Source organism: Cuculus canorus, chromosome 17 (assembly GCF_017976375.1).
Source record: "Cuculus canorus isolate bCucCan1 chromosome 17, bCucCan1.pri, whole genome shotgun sequence".
Lineage (NCBI taxonomy): Eukaryota > Metazoa > Chordata > Aves > Cuculiformes > Cuculidae > Cuculus > Cuculus canorus.
Window position 1 is genome coordinate 14,626,408 of NC_071417.1, and position 18,279 is coordinate 14,644,686.

Sequence of the window (18,279 nt, forward strand, 5' to 3'; positions counted from 1 at the left end):
TGGGACCTTTACTGCTCTACAAATAATAATTTCAGAATCAGTGCCTGTGTGTGAGGACAGGAGACCTTATTTTGCACTTCCAGCCCTGGGAATGATTCATCTTAGTGAAGAAATTCCTCCTTATGTCTCCTCTAAATCTGCCCCTCTCCAGTTTATCCCCTCTCCCCCTCGTCCTGTCACCACAAGCCTTGGTGAACAGCCCCTCCACATTTTTCCTGCAGCCCCTTCAGGTACTGGAAGGCCGCTATAAGGTGTCTCTGAGCCTTCTCCAGGCTGAACAGCCCCGACTCTCAGCCCGTCCTGGTAGGGAAGGCGCTGCAGCCCTCCCAGCATGCTTGTAGCCCCCTCTGCACCCGTTCCAACAGCTCCATTTCCTTCTTATGTTGAGGATTCCAGACGCGGGCGTTGGAACTGGATGACGCCTACGGTGCCCTCCAACCCAGCGCACCCCACGGAGCCCTCACCACCCGCCCGGCGCTGCACCACCCCGAGCACTCCCCCCCCCACACCTGTACACGCAGCGCCGCCTGCGGGAAAAGGGCGGGAAAGCGCCTCGCGCGCCGCCCAATCACAGGGCGGGAGGCCGTGACTGACGGGGGGCGGGGCCTCCGCCGGTCCCCTCAGGCGCGGGGGGAGCGCGGGGGGAGCGCGGGGGGGGGGGGGGGGGAGTCGCTCTGACAAAAGGTGGAGAGTTTTGAGTTGAGCTAAAATAGAGCCCAGTTTGGTCTGAGTAATGAGCCTCGTCACCAAGGCCAAGCGCAGGGTGCCACACCTGGGTCGGGGCAATCCCGGACACTTGCTTTCTAAAACTCCAAAACGAGCGTTAGAGAGTTCATTTGCCAGCGTTTTCAGTATCTGTTGCAAGGTGTTTTTATTTGAGAGAGGCAGCGACAGGCCGTGCCGCCCCGAGGGGCAGGAGAGGGCCTAGTGGCAGTATTTCTTGGTGTCCATCATGCTGTGCTTGGGGTTGTAGGGCGCCTTGGCGAAGCACATGGCAGCGGTGCGGTCGCAGTTGCAGATGAACATGGCACACTCCTTGTTCTTGCCTGGGGGAGAGAGCACATGTCAAATCCCATGCCATCTTCCCCGGGCGCAGCAGTGGCTCAGTCCCTTTGGGGGAGTGTGTGCTGCTCCCCACTAATCCCTGGCCCCAGAGCTGCTTGCCCCTGCCCGGCTGCCCCCCCGCCTCCATCCTCCTCCATCCCTGTGGTTGTTTCCCAGCCCGTCTGCTGTTTGTCTCCCTTGGAGAACCCTATAAAAGCTCCCCCGTTACACTGAAGATGTCGAGCAGAAGCTGTGTCACTCCCCAGTTCACATGCCACTCTCTTGGATACTGCCATGAAAGGGACTCCCAGGAAAGCACCACAAGGAAGCAGTCCCTGAAGGAGGGGACAGACTTCCCTGTGTACTGTGACACTGTCTATCCTCCATAAACACGGAATATAGGGAGAACATTCACACCAATGTCTGCGTGAGGCACCCCGTTTCTATCAACCAGCCCTCCCAGCAAGGACAGGCACCGTGCCTCCCCGCCATAGAAGCACCAAGCGTAATGCAGCCCCATTCCTTCAGAAGAGACACGGGAGCAATGTTTGAAGCAGAGTGATGTGAAAGTGGACATACTGCTACACGTAATCTCTTTGTCGGAGCAGCTGAACTTGTACAGCTTTGTGTAGGGATTGTCCAGGATGAATGTGCACGACTCTAGTTTCTCTGCCTGTGAGTAGCACTCATCATGTGCTTGACAGCACCTGGGAAACAAGGAGGAAAAGGTCAGACAATACCAGAAATGCAAACTCAGCTGACCTGTACAGCATGAAAATATGCAAGTATTGCTTTGACAGGGCACTGAACAAAAAAAAAAAGAGAGACCTAGTGATAAGAGGGCAGACACGAAGGACCTCAAAGGGACATGGTTCTGCCAACCAGTGATCTGAGAGGTGTCTGGTACGCATGTACTTACTGGAGCATCTTCAATACTGTCTAATGGGCATGGGGAAAGCAAAAGACGGCATTTTCCCCATGCATCCTGTCAGTGCCTGGCAACTGAAGAGCCGACAGCCGACACCATTCACTGCATCTTGGCGGTCGGGTTTGTGAGATCTCTAATCTGCCCGAGCCACATCTTGGTATTTTGCAGCTCAGCCCTGCACGTGTTGATAGTCGTGTGCTGGGCAGCGTGTGCAAAGCTGCATCAGGGCGGCTGGCACAGCACCGCTGCAAATAAATGCTAGGATGAGTGCAGCATAGCTGCCACAGGAGAGGAAACAGAGTTGTTTGGGTTATATTATCCATACAGAATATATGAAATATATATTAGTAATAAGGCGTCAAGATGTGATACTACACGTCCTTTTCCCCTTGAACTGGTCTTTGAGAGGAAGCTCCATCCAGAGCAGCCGGGGAGTCTCATGAACATTTACAGGCAGGTCCAGCTGAGAGGAAGCTGGCGTGCAGAACCGTGAAAGCACAGGTGAGGCAAGAGATTTGTAAAAACAGTGTCTTACACACCTGTCAAGCTCATCCACTGGTGTCCCGCTGCCTCCCAAGCCACAGTAGCAGCCGTAGTCGGCAAAGTCCAGGAGAGGATAGCTTTCCGGCATGGTACATTTGATCATGCTGCGAAGCTCCCACACAGCCCGAGGTGAGACGGCATTGCCGGCTACACCCACTGAGGAGAGAGGGAGAGGTCAGCATTAGGCATGGTCTTACCAGTCCTGGGGTGCTGTGGGCCACCCACCCACCTGACAGCAGGAAAAGCAGGGCCAGGGACTTCATTCTCGGAGGACTTGATGGAAAGCCTCATGCTAGGGTAAAAGCCTCTTTTTATGTAAGCAGCTCACCTTGACAAGGGCATGAGATAAAGAAGCCAGTATTTACGTTACTAAATGCAGACTTTTTTCCATCGGAGGCTGTGGGCAGCAGGTTGGCCAGTTGAAGGCCAGTGGAGTTACATCTTTGAATGCCAGGTAGGCAAATATTTGCTGTCTAGGTTTTTGCTATTAAAATCTTTTAATGCTACTGTTAGATGTCAGCCTCAGGATCTGGATAGTTTTAAGTGTGCTCTACTAAAAAATAGTAGCAGTGTGGTAGTTGAGTTGGAAATGGATGGCACACCACCATCCATCCTACTAAGACTGGCATCCCCTTTTTATGGTATCCTCCTATTTATTGTTAATTCTGTACCTCTTCATGGGTTCTCCTGGGTTCTTCATGGGTTCAGAGAAGGTACAGACCTTCACTCACCCCATGTGGCCATTTGGCATGAGCTGAACTGAAAAATATTCAAGCTGTTTTTTACTTTGAAACCATATAGAAGGAATAGACACTAACTAGGCAAGAAAGAGGAGGCAAGCAACCCAGAAAGCCTCTGTATTCCTTAAAGAAGGAATAGTGTCTGTTTTCATATGACCTTAAGGGAGTTATGCTGGAAATGAACAGGGCTTGGACATTTCAGTGTACCCAGCAGACTTGAGTAGCTCAGAGACAGCAGTTTCTCTTCCTCCAGCACCAAAGTAGAAACCAGTGAGGCCCTCTGGTTCTTTGTCCCAAGGCGTGAAGTAAGTTGGGCACCTTGAAGTAAGATCACAAAACATATAAGAAAAAGCTTCCTGGGGCTAGCCAGGGTAAATCCAAAATACTGCACTCACATTCAGACCCCAGAGGCTCTAACGCTGTCAGGGCCACAGGTCTGCCATTTGTACATACTCAAGATATAGATCCTGCACTGCTCACTTGATAATAAGAGCCTGCACTTATGTCTAATGCACCAAGCAAGCCTCCAGTTTTCAAGAGCAGAGGAAGAGGCAAAGCCCACCTTTCCACAACAGCCTCATATACACAGTGGGGCAAACTTAGGGTTCAAATGCCTGTTTCAGTAAGGGACGATGAGGACTTTTTGCCCCTCATGAGGTCTTAACTATGTCAGGGTGCCCACAGTGTCCCAACAAGGCCAGAGGAGATCTATCTGAAGGTGGACACCTGATGAACAGCCAGAACCACTCGGACTTGTTTGATCTCTCACCAGCTCCCCATTTCCCTGGGGTTCCCTACTCACAGATCAGCTAAGGCCAAACAGGTGCTGAGATACAGATTTGATATTCACGTGTTCTCATCATGAGAACACTGAGCAAACATTAAGGGCTGACGTAAAGGACATTCTGTACCACAAGCAGTTCAGAAGAAAGGATCTAATTTTTGCCCCACGGATCAAGCTGCTGACTTTCCCTTTGACAGCCATTTCAGTGTTCTCTTTCCCCTTTTCCAAATTTACTCTTTTATTATTTCTCTGTTCCCCTACCCATGAACCTTAAGACTCTATGGTTCCTTTTTCCTCACCTCTCAATGTCTGATTTATTTTTGATGTTACCAAGAAAACTTCCAACAAACTGGCCTTTTAAAGTCACAAATCAAAAATACTGTAGTATCCTGGCTTTCATACATCTAAATTCAACAAGAGGATCACTGAGTGTGGGAACACGAGCATGTGAGCACTGCCAGAGTGCCTCCTGAGAAAATTCCCAGCAGGGTAAAGATTTTTCCACCGATGCTATCCTTGTTTTCCCCTGACCTGTGCTGTGTACACAGCCACTGGTCCTTGGTATGCTTGTGAGGACATCCCAGCTCACAGCTGCTTCCAAACGTAGGAGCCCGAGAGCAGTTTTAAGAATTCTCTGTGATTCAGTGCTGCTGCACAGGGTTCCCCCCTATTTCACACTGCTAGAATTCACCGTCCTCTTGCAGCATGTTTTATTAAGGACTATCTCCACATTTTACTTCCTCAGACTCAGCCTCCTTGGTCCGCCATAGTCATCGAATTCAGAGCCTCTGAGCCAAGCTTCTATGCACACACTGCCTCCTCCTTTCTTGAACTTAAAAATATCCATAGAAGACCTCTGTAGCGCAGAGAAGAGACAGGACCTCCATTAGAAACAGATCACATTATAAATGGGGCAACTGCCAAAGTCCCTGAGTAGAACATGGGGTCACAGCGGCAGGATGAGACTCCGGCCAGGTCCGAGTTCACCTGAAATCTCCATCTGAAAATCTCCCGCCCCCCAAAATGATGACAGAGAAGGACAGTTTTCAAATAATTTATTAGGAATTTAAAACTGAAATCTGGAAAAAGGGTTACAGGTGTGGAGAGAACAAACATTGGAGTGTAATAACTTACTGGCTTAAAAACACAGCTTTATTTCTTTTAAAAAAAATGCCCACCCTGAAACCGGAGCCCCAGCCTCCAGGCAGCGGCAGCGCTGGCCAGGAGCGAATCACAGCCCGGCGCAGCACAGCTGGCCCTGGGTGTCTGGAGGGGGCACGGAAGCAGTTCAGCGCATACACCAAGAGGGAGGAAAGCGCTGTCCGCAGACCCAAATTTGAAGTATATAGAATAAAAATAAACCCAATAAAATGCAGCTCTTCTTTAATTAGGAAATATTTAAAAAAACAGACATACAGACTCTTGTCTCAGTAACAAAAATTATTGCTTTGTGTTTTCAGTACTAATCTGTTAAGTACCCTCTTACCTAAACACAACTCTCCAAACGCATCGCCCGGGTCAGGACAAGCTCTGGCTGACGGGGAGGAATGGAAGCGAAGAAGGGCCCTGTGGGCACTGCGGCCCTCCCAGTCCTTTCCTAAACGCCCCTCTCCCTTACGGGGGCTCAGTTTGGGGGAAGAGAGGGAATGATTTTTAAAACTTAAGATGAAGCTGTTATTTCCCTGGGAAAAGAGTTTGGCTGCATCTTAATAAAAGGCTTAATCACCCCCCCTTAACAAGGTCTTTGGTTCACTGAAATCCAGCCCCAAACCTGCCCCGTGTGCTCTCCCGCTGGAGGCTCCCTGGGCAGAGCGCTCCGTCGCAGGGGCCTGGGCCCCGCCAGGGGCAGCCCCGGCAGGTTCTGGAGAAGGGATCAGATCACCCCCGCACAGGAATACGGACAAATTCCCACAGTCTTCAGAACACAGAGTAAAGCAAACGGGAAGCTGCAATTCTATAGTTCATATAATCCCTGAGAAGCCCTGAACCCGCCCCCAAATCACCACCCTAATGCTTTTCTCCCCTGTTAACGACTCCCCAACCCAGCGCCCGGCCCTTCAGAGAACGATCACCCAAATACCCACCCCCCCAGCCCTGGCTGACACCCCTTCCGATCCCCTTCTCTGGAAGAGGATCCCCTTTCCCAGGAAATCTTGATGCAAGCGATAGTGTTTGGAGAGTGAATTCCTTTCAAAGTAACCAAGACAAGCAACGGCGGCAAAGCCCTTTACCTACAGCCAAGCCAGAGGCTGGCACTACGGAGCCCAGGGATGGAGTCTGTACATCGAGCGATTGGAAGCAGCTTTAACCCGCTCAGCAAAACAGCCGATGGCCGGTACGTGTCACCCCCGCCCCCACCCCCCTTTTCATCTCATCAGAGGTCTTAAAATCTTACAGTAAAAGGTATACAAAAAAAGAATGGAGTCCTGTCAGGATTCTGCTGGAGAGTATTGCTCACGCTGCGGCACCAAGTCCAGGACCTGGAGCTGCTCCTTGGAGCCAGGCTGCAGGCGGCAGCCAGGTTCAGCTCACAATATTTACATATTATACAGGAGGAAAAAGAAAACCCCACATAAAACTAAACCTAGGAAAAAAAAATCTTTCAGCTGTAAGGATAGTGTTTTTCACTTAGCAAAATATACATTTGTTTTGTTCCATAGCGATGTCCAACGTTTTCGGAACCTTGGAGTTTCACACTTTTCAAAGCCTCACATTTACAAAACAGAAACAATTAAAAACAGTTTCTTTAAAAAAAATAGAAATACATCAGTTCCTCAGCCTTTGCTCTCTCTGCATCTTTCTTCCCTTCAGAACTGCATTCTTGTTACATACCGTGCTTTAAAAACACTGACGACAACAACAACAGAGTTTGAAAATATTCAAAACAGTTTCAAAGCCAAATAAAAATACTCCTCAATAAAAACTACCTAACACAATCACAAAGCCAATTCATAAAATATGTCTACTAGCTCGGGAAAGAGCAAACAACAAAAAGAAGGGGTAGCCCCCAAAAAAGATAAAAAAATAAAATAAAAAAATAAACCTAACAGCTAATAAAATAAATAAAAGAAGACTCGGTGGGCTGGGGGCAGGGAGGGGGAAGCGTAAACCGTCGGTGGTTAGTAAGAAAGCGAGATGATCTCCTCGGGTTCAGTCCAGTGTGGTCTGGTCAAAGGGAGAGATCCGGGCAGGGCAGCAGGAGCCTGGCAGCCAGCCGGCAGTGTGCGGTTTGATTCAGGAAAAGGTAACCTTGGCTCATCCTCCGAGGCTCACCAAGTCCTCCAGCCGCTGGCCTCGGTCAGGTCACTGGGGAGTCTGCAGGACACAGCGGGGAGGGAAGGGACAGGATCTGGATCAGCCAGCAGCTGCACTCCTGGGGTTTCCTTCCGCTGTGGTTTGACAGGAGCACTGCCACCTCTAACGGCAACGCCGGGGCAGCGCGGCTCCACACACCGTGCTGACCTGCGGCACCCTGTGAGGCCCGTGACGCAGCAGGGTCCAACCATTCCTCCATCATCCAGCCCAGTGCAGCCTTTCTTGGCTGCCACGGGCTGCTGTCTGCACACTGTTCTCTGCAAGCTTTGCCCTCTTTTTGAAAAACAAGAGGGAGTTTAATTTTAATTTTAAGCCAGCTAACTTCAGCCACCTTTCCAAAGCAAACAGACCATCCTCCGGTTCCCTCTGGGGTCCAGAAACAGGATCGATCAGACTCACATTTTCCTTCTCCCAGGCAGGAGAGGATAAGCCTCGCTCCCCAGAGGCAGTGGTCTCAGCAGCAGTGAGAAAAGCAGCTGTGTGGAGGAGGCTTCCTCAGCCACACAGATGAGCCAAGCTTGCATCTCAGGATCACCTCTGGGTTGTGACTGTGGCCAACCTTGCAGACCTTTCCTCTTTCTGTCAGTGCTCCCATTTCCTTCCCCTTTGTACCCAGACACCAAGGGATCTCGAGGTAAGAACCCAACCTGCCAAGTCTCTGGTGCAGAAGCGAGCCCCAGGCTGGCTGCAGGGCTGCCCCGCTGGCTGGGTCTCGCTGGAGAGGCTCAGAGCAGCATCCACAGTTCCTGCTGGGAGCCCCAGCACAGGGTCCAGCTCAGAACTTCACTCCTCTCATTACCCGTTCCTGTTCGGAGCTCTCTTACCTCCTGCCTCCTTGGTCCCCAGCTTCAGTGATACCCATTGGTAAAAGCTGTTGCAATCAAGGGACCCTGCAAAGAAAGTTAAAACCTCACTAAAGCAAACCAAAGAAACGTGAAGGCGAATCGCTGCCACAACAAATCCAGTCACAGCCCAGATGCCAGAAAAGGCAGTTTTGGTTGGAGGTACCAGGTCTAAAGAGCACGTCACCCTGCAGGACACTGCGTCAGGGCAAGATAGGCTCAGATCAGGGGAAGCTCTGAAGATCAAGACCTTGAGTTGTGGTCAGAGAGAGCCCAGGGATGCGGGCTGGGGCTTAGTGGTGGTGTGGCAGATGCTGTGGTGGGTGGTATTTCTTAAGCAGAAAGCAGGCTATGGGCTGAGACGGGGCTGCCCAGCGCTGCTCACCTCCATCATCACATGGAGAGGCAGCCCCTTCCCTCTCCATCCTCTCCCCCCCACGCAGAGCCCAGCAGGGAACACTCACCCCTAGGCTGTGGCCAAAGCCGGTGCTCGGGGCTGGACTGGCAGCACTGATGTAGCTACTGACCCCTGAGTCCTGGTTGGCGGCTCCATAAAGCTCTGCCATCGGGCCGGGGCTGGTGGTGCCCAGAAATCCACCGGTGCGACTCGGGGTGGAACCTACGGCAGGCAGCAAAACTACGTAGTGAAGATCCCAAAAATGCAACCCCATCCCACCCCCCTCCCGCAGCCCATTGTAAACCTCTGCACCAGGACACCGCGCTGGGGAGGAAAGTGGCAGTTACCTGTCCCTCGCACCACAGCCGCCGCAGCCGCTGCTGCCGCCATTGGCCCGTACGCTGTGAGGGGGATTGCTGGAAAAGAAAGAACAGGCAGCTCAGAGCACTGTGGCTCCAAGGGAAACTCCTCATCAGAAGCCTTCACTTCCTGCTGCAGAATGCCAGGCCCACACAGACGTATCAGCTTAGCGCATCACATGCAACACCCAAGGATGACACCGGGGGAGTGCACAGCCCTGCATTTATTGGTATCCCTTTGCACAGCGAGTGTCTGGGGGAACTCCCTCGCCGTGCTGGCTAAGCCCACACCCTGAAGCAGCTGAGGGCATAACATGGAAGAGCTGGACCAGAAGCGGGCCACTTTAGGTGTATTCTGTCACTTCTTAGTTTGTAAAATGCAGTTAATCTGAAACTACAGATCCCGATTTTGGCTGTAAATGCTGAGAAATGCGGCAGCTGGAAGCCCAGTGTCCTGAGGCTCAGCCCCTCCTCTCTGTCCCAGGTACTATTCTTGAATAGCAGTTTAATAGCCTCTCTCTCCCTGTTGCTCTACTCTTCTCAAGACACACCATCCTCCCTACTCCGAGTTTTGCTCCTGAACTGCTCAATCCCCTGCCATTCATTGTAGAAGAGCAGAAAACATATACCTAGGGAGCAGGATCTAGAAATGGCTTAATTAAAACAGTAAGTCTTAATTTATACGTAGCAGTTCTAATTTCCAACTCTACTGCCAGAGGCATCCAGCCCTCGGGGCAGGAGGCATCTAGCCAGTATGTTTCTCTTTGCCCTTAAAATGACTGGGTCAGCATTTCATGCTTGAATGTGAAATTCGCTGTGATTCTGTTTAGAGCGCCACAAAAAGAGGTCAGAACAAATCAATCGCGTTAAGGCTGGAACCCAGACTAGCTTATAAGGGAATATTTAGTAGCAGGCAACAGCCTGTTTCAAGCAAACGTCATAGGAGGCTTATATCTGGGTTAGCCGCTCATTACAGGCCATGGGCCAATGCGAGCACGTTGCTGCTTCACACAAGCCCCAAAAATGCTGTTCCAGGGAGGAAAGGCTGCTGGCAGCCACCCTTCTGCCCCATCATTACTGCAAGTCCCTACACACAACTGAATGAATGCAGTTTTACTGAGAACAGATGCCAGGTCTTCTAAAAAAGACTCCAGTTCTTTTTCCAAGAAAAATTCCTTCTTGCTTTTGTGCTTTTTCTACTGAGACACCAGGTTTGCATTGTGATGACAAAGCACCTGCACACTAGCTCCCTGTGTGCTGGGGCAATCATCCCTGCTTGTGCCTTCCCCTCAGCTCAGCGCCACTTGCCAAGCGCAGAGAGCAGAGCCCATTTACGCGCACGCAGCCACTTGAAGGCACAAGGGCCCTCGAGCACTGCACAGCTCGCTGGGCCTTTGTAGGAACGAAGGGGGGGGCCCTGCCCTTTGCGGGACCAACTCCAGCCTATAGACGGGAATCACAGCTCTTGGCCCAGCCAAGAGGCTGCACAGGGACTGTTTAACAGTAGGTAAGCGTAACGGGAAGGGAAGAATGCCACGATCCCCAGCTGGTACTTCAGTGAGACACTCGGGACTGTACGCTAACGTGGCACCCGGCCAGGACAGCAGCAATAATAACTTCTTGTTGTGCCGAGCCCTGGTGCACCCCAGCCACTGCTGACAGCCAGGCCCCAGGCGATTCACCTCCGCTAGGAAAAGCAACAGTGCAGACGGGCTGGACCTTGGAGGGAAAGGCACTTCTGCCAAAGCACCAGCATTCTTCTAGAGATTTTATGGGTTTTGCTGAAAAACACGCATGTAAATAAACAACCGGACACCTGTGTCCTTGGCTTGGCAACCAAAAGGCTCCGAGGTGGGGTCAGGTGCTTATGTGGTTGCTTGCACAGTGTCAGGGAAGTGCTTTAGGGATTTGGTCTTCCCCACCCTTCCCCAGGGCAATTTGTTCATCGGTGGCTGCCAACCTCAGCACCCTCAGGAACAGAGGCTCTCTGAGGAATGACACAGAAACGCCCCTTCAAGCCTGTTGGTGCTGATAATTCCAGGAGAGCTTCTCACAAGCTTTTCCACACCCCCACTGCAGAGATTCAAACCCTGACAGAGGTGGGGGCAGGGAAGCGCTGGAGAGGAGGAACACTGTGGAAATAGGATGGCACACAGGGAGCAGGATGCTACACAAAGCTGCTTTTCTACAACAAAACCATGGACACAACAGAGCAGGGGAAAACATGGCTGTGGAAGGGAGAGCAGACAGAAGGAGCATCACTTAGCGATAACACTCTGCACACAACCCAGGGGCTGAGGATCCAGAGAGTATTTGCACTGTTAGACCACTGAGCCAGGACTAGAGTCCCTGGAGAATGGTCCTCTGCTCCCATTTCATTCCATAGTTTCCTGTGAGCACTGCAGGACTTCGTAGAGTCCCACCATGCTCACTTCTGCCCTGAAAGTCTGTGTGGGAGTAGCTGGGGAGCTGCACCACTCACAGCAGGGACAGCATTACCTGCAGCCCCTTCTGCACAGGGAAACGGCATTAGAGTTACCGGGAGTGCCCCCACACCCTCTCCCTCCTCCCAGCACTCCAAATCTCATCCTTGCAGCAGCTCAAGTTAAGGTCATTTGTAGACCTTTGTGAAGTCACCCTGCTCTCTGCAGTTTTCCATATCTGGTTTACACCCAGCCTGGGGCGAGAAGCTAAAAATGAGGCAAGCAGCAGGAAACGCCATCTAAGAATTACATGCCTCCATTTGGTATGACCTGCATTGCCCTTCTCAGAGGCAATACACATGGCTCTGATTGCCTCTCCATCTTCCCAGAAGTAGCTCTGGATGGAGCTTGTACAGATGGAAAAGGAAATAAGGAACGTCTCCAGTCTGACTGTGCCAGGCTGTGGAGCAGCAACACCACTGGAACAGCCCAAAGCCCCCTTCTCCCCTTCCAGCTTGAGTTTAGGAAATGAGCAGGACTGACCTGTGAGCTCAGGGAGGACGGGGGCACTCGGGAGAGGGGTCCGCTCTACACGGAACTCTAAAAACGAAATGTAAGACAGCTTAGGAACTCATCAAATGCCCCGAGGGAGACCCCGCAGAGAGACGGCAGCGGGGTCTGCTGGGGGAGCAGCCTGCGGCCAGACTGCGACCAGAGCAGTGTCTTCGTTAAACTAATTTATAACTGGTGCTGAAAGGTGCTGGACTCCTGCCCTGGAGACTGAAAGGATCCATTTATCTTTAGAATAAATCTGGCCAAGGCAGGGCATGTGCAAGCTTCACTGTACAGCCTCAGGCCTGCCCTGGAGCACCGCCCTGCGACCCATCCAGTCTGGCTGCTGTGCCAGCGGGTGCTCCGTACGTGCCGCACTCATCCGAGCGCCGGTTTATAATCAGGCACTTGGAGCCACTACAACTGAGACCCATAAACCAGATTCACAAAGAGTTTCCAGACAGCCAGGAGGCAACAGCAACTTCCAGCCACAGTCAGCCTGGGCTTGCCTCAGGTGGAGGCAACTTCCCATTCCCAGCCCCTAACATCCAGGCTCCGTATATGAAAAATCAAACCAAGGGATGGAGTAAGGAAGGGATGCTCAGAGTTGCCACTTCTCTAGAAAATAGCACGACAGCCTTTTCTCTGACTGTGCTCTGCCTCGCAGAGAACGGAAGGGAGGAGGCCTCGGAAAGCTCTGAGCAGCTGTGTCACAGCAGCCATTGATCACAGAGTCCATGTTCTCAGCACATGGTGGGGTTGGGAGCTTGAAACCACCCGGCTTGCAGGGGATCTGCAGCCCATCGCCACAGCAGACGTTTTCTGGAGGCTGCAAGCAATCCAGGCGCTGGTCAGAACACAACTACAGCATCGCAGGCGCTTGCATTTCGGGTGCCCAGGAGTTCCCTGGCCCATGGAAAGCCACGTTTTAAAATCCCGTGCTACTTTCAGAGCGGTGGCAACTCTGGTAAAGAGAGACAGACAGACACAAAGGCAGCGAGACAGGCAGAGCTGCAGGGGCCCTTCTGTGTCACAGCAGCAGCCCTACAGAGGAGGCCAACATAAAGGGCGTCAGAGCAGCCTTAGGCTTTTCCTGCCACCGGAGTGTGAGGATAATCCTAATGAAGGACAGGCTGTTCCCACCTATTCCGGGGCTTCTCCCTTCCCCCTTCCACATCCGTCTCCAATTTAAAGAAAGACTGAACAGTGGAAAGGGTGAAGGGGGCAGAGCCTGGGTCACTGTTCATGCCAGGGACTCCCGTCACCTGAAGGCAGACCAAAAACCGAGCAGGGCGCACACTCACCAGGGAACTGGTAAGTGTAGCCAGGTGCAATGCCAGTGTAACTCCGACTCGCATAGGTGGCGGCTTGGAAGCCTGGATAACCTGGGGGAAGAGAAAAGGGCTCCGTTTACTGCAAGCTCGCAGGGTCCACGTCCTCGATGCCCAGCTGCTCATAAGCACCGTCACCGTCGGGGTTAGAAAGCACAAACAGGGCAAGTGGCAGAAACGCCTGAAATGGCTGGGCAAAATGCACAGCACAAGCAAGTCCACGGAAGAGTTTTAGCAGGCCCATTTCATTTTTAACTCGCTCCAAACATGTAAGGACATGGAGCTCTCCTTCTCAGAAGCTCATAGTTCTGCAGACTCAGGCTTTCTGATGCATCAGCCCGATTTACAAACAGGAGGAGATCAGGGAGGTGGGGGCACTTGAATGGCTGAATAGCTCTGAGTCACTTTTGCACTAGAAGTGCTGGTGGATGCAGGCAGAGCGCTTCTTCCTGGCACCAGGTGGGAGGACAGCTCCTGCTGTTCCCCGGGAAGCTGACCACTGATGAAGAACAAGCTTGCCAGAATGCAGGGCATTGCCTCAGAGATGAACATTTGATATGAGATCTCCCACGATACGAGTACATGGATTTCCCAGTGACTCAGCTTGAGCCTTGCTGCTTTAAAATTTAGATGGCTTAGAAAAGGCAAAACCCAAACCCACAGGCTGGAGATTTATATTCCTTCAATAAGTCAAGTGAAAACATCAGGGGAAAAAATGCCCTTTTTGGGGTTTTATTCAGTGACTTAACTGCTACTCAGCAGGCTGAGCAAGGAGAGCCAGGCCGAGTACACCCTGCCCAGCAACACCAGCCACGATCCGGAGCAAACAGTGTGCTCCTGGTTTGGCTCGAGCCTGACTACAATGAATAGAGGGAGGGAGAGAAGCCAAGAACAGCACCCGTGCTGGAAGGGTTGTGCTTGACTCTCAGATCCAGGCATGAGGGTTTGTATACACGGAAATAGAGGCCACAGAAGACTGTTTTCTTTTTATAATCTTGTATGTGAGCACATTTGCCTCAGCATCATGGACAGAGATGAGAGCTAGCCTGCCAGACACCAACTTCTCTTACAAGACAGGCCCACAATAAGGGTACGGTTTTCCTTGCAACACCAGGTACCTGCTGTCCCTGAGAGGGAGGGAACAAAGTGAGACAAAGCTTAACTAGAACTTTAAGGGCACTTTTATAGTCTTTAAATGGCGGCGAGTACATTTATATGGACCATTGTTTCAAGTGGAAGCTTGGGGACTCTTTAATCAACTACTGAATTGGAAGGCCAACTGGAAATGTAGGAGGAAGATGCTGGGGCACGGATTACTCCACACTCTGTTCAGCTACGTGGTTACAACCTATTCCACAAGAGCCATTAAAGAATTACAGTCTGTATGCTCTGTCACTGCGGGGCCACGCATGGAGGGGCCAGCACTGCCCAGCACACGCTGCATCCAGCTCCAGCTGTCGCAGGGCAGTGGTGACAAGTTTGCAGTTTTTGCAGGTGCCACCAGAGGGCAAGTGGTGATCGCAAACAGGTCCTGGCACCCCCCAAGCATCGCCGGCCTTGCACCAGGGAGAGCTGCCCTTGGCCGCCCTGCTCGCTCCGGAATTAAACCTCTAAGCTGCTGCCTGGCACGGCCGGGGCTGGGGAGGGATCTGTCCTCGGGCTTACCCAGCATGCCGATCCCCAGCATGAAGGCATCCATCCCGTAAGGCATGACTCGGGACCGCCCTCGTGCCGAGCCCGTTGGGGACATCACCTCCTTCGGCTGGGCTTTTTTACACTCCACCTGCCACAGAAAAGTAAGGATAAGGGCTCATCTGGCACGGACCACCGCCACAGCACAGAGGCAGAGCCCAGGCTGCAACCAGGCAGGGCTCTCCCCCCGACAGCACCCCCAGCAACCCGTCCCGCTGTCCTTCCCTGGCATCCCTGCCTCTGGCCTGCATGCTGCCAGACACTGCTCCGCTCTATTCCACTCCGCTGTCCCTTTCTCCCAGAGTTCTGCCCCAGACACTCACCATTTTGTTGTTGATCTCATGGAAGTGGATTTCACACACTTTTTCCACAATGTCTTCACTTTCAAATGTGACAAACCCAAACCCTGAAGAAAAGGCAAAACTCCTTGATCAGATCAGAGCTCTGCACAGTTTGCACCTGCTACCCACACCCCTTTATTGGCAGCAGAAGAGAAGGACGGTAGAATCAGCCCTCTCTATAATGGCTGTCACTCATCTTCCCTCTCCAGCAAACCCTGCTTTTACACACGAGAAGAACAGAACTGTCTCTTTATAGGTCCCCCTTCCTCCTCACCCCGGACCTCTCACCTGCTCTGAACCCAACCACTCTGAAAACCAAGTGGCCTTCTTCAGCTTTGCTATTTGCAAGGCAAACCGTGTGGCTGATAATGCCGGGGAGGATCCCGGCAGACGCTCACACAAAGAGCCAGTGGAGAAATGAACAGCTGCTTCCCAGGACATCACCGTCCTCGCTCAATGTGCCCCACCAGCAACAGCGCCCTGCACGTTTCCTTGGCATAAAGCCTTGCGTAAGCAGGCAAACAGCAATGCCGTTGTTCAGAGCAAGACAGATCTACACAAGGAAAGCGATTTCACCAAGGCAAGGTTAGTATCTGGGCTAAGATGGGACAGCGTGTTCCTGGTTCCTGGCCCACGCTCACACCTCCTTGCTCTCACCAGCCCCTTTGCTGACAGTTTTGGCAAAGACTGGCTTGGGTGGGCAGACTGAACTCCTCTCAGCTGGCTGCAGCTGCTTCCGGAAAACTGAGGCAGGTGGGAGGATGCCTTTAAGCTTGCCTTGCGAGCAAGATGGGATTAAGCAGAGCTTTCTGCTTTCCAGAACTGGCCAATGCTGTGGTGCTTTACAATAACTTTCAAAACCAGACACGGATCTGCTGCCCAGAACCCCTCTTTTTCCTCCATACTGCCAGAAAAGTCTCTGTCCATAAACTTCTCCGTCTTTGTGCCCACGTAACTACCATTCGCCTCAGCACCCACAAGCAGAGGGGTTTGGGTGTTCCAAGAACAAACTCCTGATGCCAAAGCCAGTCCTGACCCTGCGAGGCCTGCTGCGCCCTGGGCAGAGCCCCACGCTGCGGACACGGCGGCTGGCAGCTCTCCCTGCTCCTTCCGAAACACCCAACAACTCTGTAATCCGACTAGTGACTGGGAGGCACCCATGGAGGAGCAGGGGTTAACACTCCTTCCCTTTTAAGATGAAGCTGGAACAACATCTTGGGCCAGGCAACCAGAGTAGATTTAATGGCTGTAGAAAAAAGGGAAAACCTGAAGGGCACAGAGTGTAGCGAGAACAGAAGGGAGCGTTCCCTCCTGACCCAGGGGCAGAGATGCTTGGAAGTGCTTCAAACAACACACAGACACCAGAGTGGCCCAGCACAGGGCTGTTACTGGCTCCGATTCGGAAGGCACTGAAGCTCCATTTGCAGGTTAAGCTACTGCCAATAAATCTCCGAGGTGGTCAATGCTGGTGTCGATCCCTGCTGCACTCCGGGGCAGTCGGTCTCACCGGGAAAGCGAGAGGCAGGGATGCCCATGGTGGGCTGGGTCCGGACAGCACAAATATTGCAGCCTTGCTCCCATCCTGTAACCAGACCCCGCCAGCAAGACTCGGGTAAGAAAAGGTGACCCGGGAGCACAAGCAGGCTCCAGGCCGAGGAAGGGGCAAGAGGCAGGCACTCTTCAGGCTCTCGTGTCAGCTTTCCCAGAGCTCAGATTACTTGGGACAAGGTAAGACACACACTGCGGGCTGCAGCCACGGAGGTAAGCAGGCAGGGGAGGGGGCCGCCTCCTCTCACATATCTGCAACTCGGCGAGTTTACAGCACAGGAAACGCACTGGACAAAAGCCCTCTGTGCTGCAAGGGACGCTGGTAAAGGATGCAGATGCAAAAGGATGAGGCGACTGGAGGCAAGATAAAGAGCAGCTGCGACCCGCATGCCCTGCTGCTGGGATACTAACCCCTCCCTCGGCAAGGCAGGAGGCAAAACCTCCACAGTTCTCTCTCCTACGGCCTGAAGACCGCTCTCACCTCGGTGTCGGTTGGTCGTCTTGTCGAACATCAGCATTGCATCGTCCACCTGCAAAGAGAAGGGCTCAGATCAGGTTATTGCTGTTGCCACGAGCACCCTCTGACACATTTGCAGTTTCCCCTTCCCAAACCAGAGGGCATCAAGACAAACCCTGCCACCCCCAAGAAGGAAGCAGGGTGGGCACATACACCCCCTGCGGCAGTCCCCCTTCGCACAGCCCCCACGGTCCCCCCACCAGCCTGGGGCAGGTGCTGCCGGGCTGAGCCCCTCGGCCGGGCCCCTGGCAGCAAGCGACCCCAATTGTTTGCCTGCGGCTCCAGCCCGGGGGCAAGGAGCAGGGAAGGCATTGTTCCCAAATCCCAGCCTCAAAGGAGAGGAGAGTTAAAGGCGGGGGGAAGAAGAGAAGCAAAGCTGGAGAGGGGAGAGGAATAAGGGGCCTCCCAGCGATGGGGGAAGCGGAGGCCTCAGACAACAGAGCCTGCCTGGGAAAGCTGGGAAGCACCCCCACCCCCACCCCAGAGGAGCCTTTCCTCTAAGTGAGGTTTCCCACTGCTGGAGGCTGTAATTAGAGCAAATTTACTGCAAGGCCTGAGCAGGGCTGCCTTCCCGGGGGGAGGGGCGGCCAGATCCCATCCCCCAGCCGGCCTGGGGCTGCTCTCCTCCCCGGCCAGCGCATCCCACTGCCTCCTGCCATTTTTCCCCCCATCTTCCCGCTGGGGTTGCCTTGCAGGGATGTGTCTGCTCCACTCCGTGGGTCAGGCCCAGCAGGGTTAAAAAATACACTTCAATCCCTGCCGTGTAAGCCCCAGTGTAAACCTGTCCCACTGACCCATCCCTCCTCTCTAATACCACTGCCTTAATCCGATTATGAAACTGGACGTGCAAGTGCTCAGGGGAGGTGGCAGCAGTCTTCGGCCAGCAGCTGCCCTCCTCCTCTTCCTCCTCCTTCACTTCCTCC

The 18,279-nt window shown here is 52.8% G+C and overlaps 2 protein-coding genes across 6 annotated transcripts in view; both read right to left on the reverse strand.

Annotated features, from left to right (window-relative positions):
- Positions 1-863: 863 nt before the first annotated feature.
- On the reverse strand, positions 864-2,795 carry PLA2G1B (phospholipase A2 group IB). Its single transcript, XM_009566907.2, has 4 exons — positions 2,745-2,795; positions 2,512-2,671; positions 1,624-1,751; positions 864-1,046 (listed from the first exon to the last, which is right to left on the reverse strand). The coding sequence occupies exons 1-4, from the start codon at positions 2,776-2,778 to the stop codon at positions 925-927; spliced, it is 444 nt and encodes a 147-aa protein (XP_009565202.1). The 5' UTR covers positions 2,779-2,795; the 3' UTR covers positions 864-924.
- Positions 2,796-6,121: 3,326 nt separating this feature from the next.
- Positions 6,122-18,279, reverse strand: part of MSI1 (musashi RNA binding protein 1) — a 28,961-nt gene continuing 16,803 nt past the window's right edge. For 3 of the 5 annotated variants that reach the window (XM_054082324.1, XM_054082325.1, XM_054082326.1), the window contains 9 exons: positions 17,321-17,369; positions 15,274-15,356; positions 14,924-15,041; positions 13,232-13,312; positions 11,919-11,975; positions 8,941-9,009; positions 8,661-8,815; positions 8,179-8,244; positions 6,123-7,354 (listed from right to left, as the gene is read on the reverse strand). In XM_054082324.1, coding sequence (XP_053938299.1) covers positions 8,203-8,244; positions 8,661-8,815; positions 8,941-9,009; positions 11,919-11,975; positions 13,232-13,312; positions 14,924-15,041; positions 15,274-15,356; positions 17,321-17,369 — 654 coding nt within the window. In that variant the 3' untranslated portion in view covers positions 6,123-7,354; positions 8,179-8,202. Of the gene's footprint in view, positions 7,355-8,178; positions 8,245-8,660; positions 8,816-8,940; positions 9,010-11,918; positions 11,976-13,231; positions 13,313-14,923; positions 15,042-15,273; positions 15,357-17,320; positions 17,370-18,279 lie in introns of all 5 variants that reach the window. The other 2 variants (XM_054082322.1, XM_054082323.1) reach the window with 2 other exon arrangements.

Coding starts and splice junctions, on each gene's coding strand:
- PLA2G1B (XM_009566907.2), bottom strand. CDS start 2,778: ATGAAGTCCCTGGCCCTGCTTTTCCTGCTGTCAG. Junction 1,752..2,511: donor CCAGTGGATGAGCTTGACAG/GTGTGTAAGACA, acceptor CTTGTTTCCCAG/GTGCTGTCAAGCACATGATG. Junction 1,047..1,623: donor CAAAGAGATTACGTGTAGCA/GTATGTCCACTT, acceptor TCTCTCCCCCAG/GCAAGAACAAGGAGTGTGCC.